Raw genomic sequence first — 8,543 nt, forward strand, 5'->3', positions numbered from 1 at the left:
ACACAGTCTTTAATCTTTATAAGAACCTGGAAGGGAATGACTCAATCTCTCAATTATCAAATGCTGTCAATGAGAAGACATCATCAGTTTAATAGCAACTTCATAGGGACGCCTGGGAGGCTCAGTCAGTTAAGCGTCTGCCTTCATCTCAGGTTATGATCCCGGGGTCCTGGGATCCAGTCCTGCATTGGGATCTTTGCTCAGCGGGGAGTCTGCTTCTCGCTCTACCTGCCACTCTCCCTGCTTGTGCTTTCTCTTTCTCTCTGACAAGTAAATAAATAAAATCCTTAAAAAAAAATAAGAAAAATAAAGCACTCCTTAGAACACAAGAAAATGGAGTAGTATCCCATTTTACCTATGAGAGCACTGAGGCTTAGGGTGCCTTATCTGGCCCAGGTCACACAGCTTACAAGCAGTGTGAAGAAAAGGCGAGAATGACCCCTGGACCAGCCAAAGCCCATGCATCACTGCATCCCAGCGTCCCTCGCCTACGTCCCGCTGCCGTGGCCACCATGCCCAAGAGAAAGGTTGAAGGGGATGCTAAAGGAGAAAAAGCCAAGGTGAAGGCTGAGCCACAGAGAAGATCTGCAAGGGTATCTGCTAATCCTGCTCCTCCAAAGCCAGGGCCCAAGCCTAAAAAGCCAAGAAGGGAAAGAAGGTACCCAAAGGGCAAAACGGGGAAAGCTGGTGCTGGCAAGGGTGGGAGTAACACCGAAGAAAGCCGAGATGCCCCAACAGACCAGGCACAGGAAGCTGAAGGTGCTGGACATGCCAAGTGAAGCATGTGCATTTTTGATAACTGTGTGCTTCTGGTGACCGCACAGTTTGAAACACTATTTTTTTTTAAAGATTTTATTTATTTTTTGACAGAGAGAGAGACAGCGAGAGAGGGAACACAAGCAGGGGGAGCGGGAGAGGGAGAAGCAGGCTTCCCACTGATCAGGGAGCCCAATGCGGGGCTCGATCCCGGGACCCTGGGACCATGACCTGAGCCGAAGGCAGTCGCTTAACGACTGAGCTACCCAGGCGCCCCTGAAACACTATTTTTTTTATCAAGTTTTATAAAAACGCAGAATTTTGTCTTACTTTTTTTTTTTTTTAAGCTGTGTTAACGCACACAGTGCTTCACTGCTGTTTTGGGGGAGGGGCATATTGTCACTAACAGAGTATCTCCGAGGCTAGATTGATAAAAGGGGAAAAACACTGGGACACCTGGGTGGCTCAGTCGGTGAAGCGTCTGCCTTCAGCTCGGGCCATGATCCCAGGGTCCTGGGATCGAGCCCCGCATCGGGCTCCCTGCTCAGCAAAGAGTCTGCTTCCTCTCCCTCTGCCCCTGCCCCTACCCCTGCTCTGCTCTCTCGATCACTCTCTTTCAGATAAATAAATAAAATCTTAAAAAAAAAAAAAAAAAAAAAAAAACCAAGGGGAAAAACACCTTTCCCTTCTAGTTTTGAGAAACTTCCTCTTGGTTTCCAAGAGGAGGAATTCCTTGATGTTGACACACTGAGCCACCTTGGCAAAAATGCCTTGGTGGTGTGGAAAGACTAAAACTCATTGTTTATGTCCTCTCCTCCCTCTCTGCCTTCAACATAGACTTGACTGCCTTAAACCCAGAGACCTGTTGGAACCTGACCCCAAGACGTGGTTCCCAGTATGTCCGGCAATCTGGACCTTACAGTGTCACCATGGAGATGACATCCCTCAAAAGAGTTCCTTCTGTAGCTTGTGGATCTTCGGGTTGGTAATTCTGCCATTTTCATTTCATTTCCAGAAAGTCAGGGTCAGCTTGTGAAAAGTTGTTAAACAACATGCTAAATGTCAACTGTCAACCCTCACTCTAAACTTTCCCCGTTCAGAGGGTCAAATGAAGACTTCACTGGGTTTTATAGTGGCTTTCTGGTTTTGATAGCCCATTGAAGAAGGGAGTTTGAAAGTTGTTGTATAGTTATAGTTAACAATTGTCTACCCATGTCCTGCCTGAAATACTGTGATTGTTTATATAAAGTATCTTTATTTTTTTAAAGATTTATTTATTTATTTTAGAGAGAGAAAAAAAAAAGCACAAGCAGGACTGACAGAGGGAGAGAGAGAATCTCAAGCAGACTCAGCACTGAGCAGGGAGCCCGATGCGGGGCTTGATCTCATGACCCTGAGATCACGACCTGAGCCAAAACCAAGAGTCAGACGCTCAACTGACTGCAGCACCCATGTGCCCTGAAAAGTATCTTTAGTAAGGCTGGATACAGTTTAAAACAAAACAAAATAAAACAATGTCATACAGCTTATTTCTGAATATGGAGCCAGAAATCTACTTGACTCCCACTTACCAAACTACCTTCAATGTTATCATAGCTCCTTGGTTTCCTCGTGTATAAAACAAGGATGGTAATAGGTACTTCCCAAGATCATCACAAGAATCAAACAATATCTGTGAAATCATAAATGCCTAGAGGTAACTGGTGCTTATTATTCTTTTTAACAACCAAACAACTATAGAAATGTACCAAGTGAGTAGAAAAGAAGAAAATTAAGGGGGCTGGGGATTGACAAGATAGGAACCAGGCAGACTTTAAATTAAGGTGACTTCTGCCTTGGGCAGGACTTCTTTTAAATCACCTTCTGGGGAAGAGGTCGGTCCCAGGACATGGAAAATCCATATTATAAATTTGGGCTCCAAGTGGTTAAGCTTCAGGTGCCAGGTACCCCATTAAAGTTGCTCAGTTAGCCAAAGACTTCCTTTGCCAAGACTCATCCAGATTAAACAATGAAATTTTTCCAACTTGGCTTGATAAAAATCAATCTCTTTTTTTTATTATGTTAAAATCTTTTATTAAAATGTTTAAACACAGCTGCTGATGTACTCTATGTTGGCTAATTGAATCTAAATTTAAAAAATGTCTAAACACAACTAAATGTAGAGTCAAAAAATAAAGAACAGACGAAGTATGAGCCAAAGGAGGTCTACATTCTGGATCGATTAGGTGTTTTTTGCCCTCTATCCCTTGTTTCTATTCCTAATCCCTTTCTTCTTTTATCCCCATGTTCCACTTTAAGAGGAATTGCTCACCTGCCTAATTCCATGCCAAAAGTCTTTCCTTAATACAAGATAAGGTCACTCAATTGACTTAATCTTATTATTTGCTGTGATTCCTTTCCTTCCCAACCTTCCCCTAACTTGCCTTTATCATAGCTTTTAATGCTGTTTTCTTCTGGTCTGTTTAAAGTGACTGCGCTCCTTTAGAAAGGACAAGCAATAAACTTTTTTCATTAGAAAAGCCATGCACTGAAGATTGCCAACCCCAGGCTTCCCTTGTCTTTTCAAAACTCTGCCCATTCTCTGACCTGAGGAAATTCATTGGGCTTTCTTTATGGTGAGCATCTCTGTTAGTTTTGGAGGATGCCCATAACAAATTACCGCAAACTAGGTGGCTTATGACAATAGAAATGTATTCTCTCTTGGGGCACCTGGGGGGCTCAGTCAGTTAAGCGTCCGACTCTTCATTTTCGCTCAGGTCATGATCTCTGGGTCCTGGGATCGAGCCCCGAGCTTTGTGCTGGGTGTGGAGCCTGCTTAAGATTCTCTCTCTCAAAACAAACAAACAAACAAACAAAAAAGATTCTCTCTCTCTCCCTCTGCTCCGCGCCCCCCACCCCCCCAAAAAGAAAAAAGAAATGTGTTCTTTCACAGTTCTGGAGGCCAGGAGTCTGAAATGAAGGTGTCAGGAGAAGACTCCTTCCTTGCCTCTTCCAGCCTCTGGTTGGCCGCCAGCATTCCTTGGCATTCCTTGGCTGTGGACACATCACTCCAATCTCTGTTTCTATTTTCACATGGCCTTCCTCCACATTTGTCCTCTGTGTTTCTCCTCTTCTAATAAGGACACTTCTTTTTGGATTTAGGGCCTACCCAGTTAATCCAGGATGCTCTCATCTCAAGATCCATAACTTAATCATACCTGCAAAGACCCTCTTTCCAAAGAAGGTAATGTTCACAAGTACTGGGGCCGGGGGCGGTGGGGGGGCTAAAACTCACATGTCTCTTTTGGAGGGCTCCCATTCAACCCCCAATGATAACTAATAACCTATTAAATCCTATAACTGTTTTTCCCTTTTAAAAATTTTCCTATATTTTTGTTATGAGTATATATTTCCTATGTCATGGAATAAAAGAAGACATTTTAAGTGTATAATACTTTAATGTCCCCTAGTTTCCAGTATGTGAACATCACTCAGGAGTTTACAAAGTTCCGTTCCATTTATATCTCCTTAGATGTAAGGAGCAATGCTGGGTGACAGGTCTAACAAATATTATCACTCTAGAGATCCAGAAGCTGAGTCTCAAAGACTTGCCCAAAATCTCCTGCCACTACAAGTCAGGGTTTCTTGAATCTCCCTCTTTTCATCATACATCAGATGAGAAAAGTTGAGTGTTTTTCATTTTTTTAAAGATTTTATTTCTTTGAGAGAGAGACAGTGAGCAAGAGAGAGAGAGAGAGAATGAGAGGGGAAGGGGCAGAGGGAGAAGCAGACTCACCACTGAGCATGGAGAACGACATGGAACTCAATCCTGGGACTCTGGAATCATGACCTGAGCTGAAGGCAGACGCTTAACCGACTGAGCCACCCGGGCACCCCCGAGGTTTTCTCATTTTAAGTATATACAGAACAGGGCGCCTGGGTGGCTCAGTCGGTGGGGCAGCCGCCTTCAGCTCGGGTCATGATCCTGGAGTCCCGGGATTGGGTCCTGCATGGGGCTCCCTGCTCGGCAGGGAGTCTGCTTCTCTCTCTGACCCTCCCCCCATGTCGTACACTCTCTCTTTCTCTCTCATTCTCTGCCTCTCAAATGAATAAAATCTTTAAAATAAATAAATAAATAAATAAATAAATAAATAAATACAGAACATGTTCATCTTGAGCATTAATCTTGACAAAAGTGAGAAACCCCACTAGCATTTAATCTTTAGGACTCAATTACCTCACTCCCAGTGCAAAGACATCTAACACATATTTGGAAACCATTTATTTATTGTCATCTGGTCAAAACATAACCTCTGCCCTCCGGCAGCTCATTTTTCTTTCTTTTTTTTTTTTTTTAAAGATTTTATTTATTTGACAGAGAGAGATACACAGCGAGAGAGGGAACACAAGCAGGGGGAGTGGGAGAGGGAGAAACAGGCCTCCCGCAGAAAGCAGGGAGCCCGATGCGGGGCTCAATCCCAGGACTCTGGGATCACGACCTGAGCCGAAGGCAGACGCTTAACGACTGAGCCACCCAGGCACCACCCGGCAGCTCATTTTTCTTTTTTAATTTTATTTTATTATGTTATGTTAGTCACCATACATTACATCATTAGTTTTTGATGTAGTGTTCCATGATTCATTGTTTGCATATAACACCCAGTGCTCCATTCAGTACGTGCCCTCTTTAATACCCATCACCAGGCTAACCCATCCCCCCATCCCCCTCTCCTCTAGAACCCTCAGTTTGTTTCTCAGAGTCCATAGTCTCTGATGGTTCGTCTCCCCCTCTGATTCTCCCCCTTCATTTTTCCCTTCCTACTATCTTCTTCTTTTTTTTTTTTTAATAACATATAATGTATTATTTGTTTCAGAGGTACAGGTTTGTGATTCATCAGTCTTACACAATTCACAGCACTCACCATAGCACATTCCCTCCCCAATGTCTGTCACTCAGCCACCCCCTCCCTCCCACCCCCCCCCATATCAGTGAGATCATATGATACTTGTCTTTCTCTGATTGACTTATTTCACTTAGCATAATACCCTCTAGTTCCATCCATGTCATTGCAAATGGCAAGATTTCGGGGTTTTTTTTTTGATGGCTGCATAATATTCCATTGTGTGTATATATATATATATATATATATATATATATATATATATATATATACCACATCTTCTTTATCCATTCATCTGTTGATGGATATCTTGGCTCTTTCCATAGTTTAGCTATTGTGGACATTGCTGTTATAAACATTGGGGTGCACGTGCCCCTTCGGATCCCTACATTTGTATCTTTGGGGTAAATACCCAGTAGTGCAATTGCTGGGTCGTAGGGCAACTCTATTTTCAACTTTTTGAGGAACCTCCATACTGTTTTCCAGAGTGGTTGCACCAGCTTGCATTCCCACCAACAGTGTAGGAGGGTTCCCCTTTCTCCGCATCCCCGCCAACATCTGTCGTTTTCTGACTTGTTAATTTTAGCCATTCTGACTGCTGTGAGGGGGTATCTCATTGAGGTTTTGATTTGGATTTCCCTGATGCCGAGCGATGCTGAGCACTTTTTCGTGTGTCTGGTGGCCATTTGGATGTCTTTGCAGAAATGTCTGTTCCTGTCTTCTACCCATTTCTTGATTGGATTATTTGTTCTTTGGGTGTTGAGTTTGATAAGTAGTTTATAGATTTTGGATACTAGCCCTTTATCTGATATATCATTTGCAAATATCTTCTCCCATTCTGTCAGTTGTCTTTTGGTTTTGTTGACTGTTTCCTTTACTGTGCAAAAGCTTTTTATCTTGATGAAGTCCCAGTAGTTCATTTTTGCCCTTGCTTCCCTTGCCTTTGGCGACGTGTCTAGGAAGAAGTTGCTACGGCTGAGGTCGAAGAGGTTGCCAGCAGCTCATTCTTATACGGCTATCTGTCCAGTATGGAAATGGTGATTGTCTGTGAGTGGTTTTCGTGAGTATCTTCTCTCCTTCTGAACCTGAGGATGTCTTAGATGGCTATAACAGAATAAAGTAGAACCATGACGATAAACAGACAAGCTCAGTCCAGTAGGATGGCTTCCTGAAGAGTGGCCAAAGAGCGTCATTTACAAAATGCACAAAACAAGGGTGCTTCTCCCTTCTAGAAGGACTCTGAGTGCAGAAAAGCTGGCATGGAGGCAGAAAATAACAACTATTATTTTCCCATGAACTTGAGAGAAAACAATATACAATCGTCATGAGTAGTGTAACCTTTGGACCTCTCTGGAATGCAATATCCTTTCCAAGTGGGCAAACCCTTGATGGTGTTGATTCGGTTTTGTGTTTGCTTCTAATAATAAAAGGGAAGTGGGAGATTTCTGGTGGCAGGCAGCCTAACCATTCATCTACAGATTTGGTATGTGCGTACGTATTTATTTTGAATTATGAGTTATTCTTGTTTAATCATTTCTATTGACTTTAAAGAAGGAAACAGTACCTATGCGAAAAGTTAAATTTATCATGCACCATGTTCAGAGATTGCTTCAGACGTTTCCCGTTTCAAAGAAAACAGTGATTTGTCTAATCTCAATCAAATCCAGTGTGCATGGAACAGATCACAGAGCTAGAGATGAAATAAATAGCCCTTGCTGGGTCTTTTGAGAGGCACATAAATTATGAGGAGGAAAGTTCTTCAGTAAATATGACGTAATGCATATCTTTGTGTGCTGTCTGTTCTATGGATGCTTTCTCCCTCCCTCTCTTTCTCTCTCTCTTCTTGTCAGCAAGCCAAAAGGCTCCACAGACTCACCGCCAGCCTACATTTCAGCCGTCTGCATGTGCACAATGCCATACTCTAAGATCCTTTAAGAAGACAAGATGAACTTCTAAACACAGTTTTTATCAGAGCCTGCAACCTAAAGGAATATTCTATGATGATCAGAAGCATACCGAGCAGAAGTGCAGTTGCCATGGTTCCCTGACTTGTGAAAGGTGTTGAACACAGTGATCATAACCCTGACCCTTATAATGGACACTGGTGCTGCCTCATCCAAATCCCCTTTCCCAGGCCAGTACCCCTGTTCCCTAGCTGCTAGGAATGGTGGTGGCTGAAAGCTCACAGCCTCTCTTTTCTCCAGAGAATTGCTCTTGGCCAAATGGAGCCATCTGGCAAGGAAGGTGACACCTTACCCCAAAGCTGACAATTGACTGGCTGGGAAGCACGAAAGGCAGGCCCCCTCTGCCTCAAGGTGCGACTGTGTGGTGCAGTCAAGCTGCAAAGCTCCTTGTGGGATCCAGCTGACGCTAGTCTCCAGGTGAGACCACCACTTTTCTTCACATTTTCCCCTGTTCCATCTATCTTCCCTCCCTCTCATTCTCCTGAGAACCCTCGCCCAAGAAATCCCTCACCCAAGAAATCCCTGTCTCAGGTTCTGCTTCTAGAACCTTGTCAAAGACACTTCCTTGATGTGGAGAGCAAGAGCCATCCTGGACAGCGGAAATGCTGCCTCTTTGCAGCAACTCACCAAGAGGACCTGCCCTCTGCACTCTGACCTCTGACCCAAATCAGGTTCTCCTTCTCTCTCTCCCTCACCCTTGTAGCCAATGAGCCACCAAATAAAACCTCTATCTCCTCAACATCTTGTTATTCTAAGCCCTCCCCAGTCACCACCCCAGGTCAGGCTCTCATGGCTTCCTAACTACGGTAATGGCATTTCCTCCTAACTGGTCTTCCTGACTTCAGGCCTATCTGGTAACTTTTTCTTTCTTTCTTTCTTTCTTTCTTTCTTTCTTTCTTTCTTTCTTTCTTTCTTTCTTTCTTTCTTTCTTTCTTTCTTTCTT

General features: G+C 43.5%; 1 protein-coding gene across 1 annotated transcript; it reads left to right on the top strand.

Annotated features, from left to right (window-relative positions):
* The first annotated feature begins 512 nt into the window (after nt 1-512).
* LOC118008902 (non-histone chromosomal protein HMG-17-like) lies at nt 513-779 on the top strand. Its single transcript, XM_035002770.1, has one exon. It carries the CDS (start codon nt 513-515, stop codon nt 777-779), a length of 267 nt encoding a protein of 88 aa, XP_034858661.1.
* The last annotated feature ends 7,764 nt before the right edge of the window (nt 780-8,543 follow it).

Source organism: Mirounga leonina, unplaced genomic scaffold, assembly GCF_011800145.1.
Source record: "Mirounga leonina isolate KUSES-001 unplaced genomic scaffold, KU_Mleo_1.0 Mir_101609, whole genome shotgun sequence".
Taxonomy (NCBI): Eukaryota; Metazoa; Chordata; class Mammalia; order Carnivora; family Phocidae; genus Mirounga; species Mirounga leonina.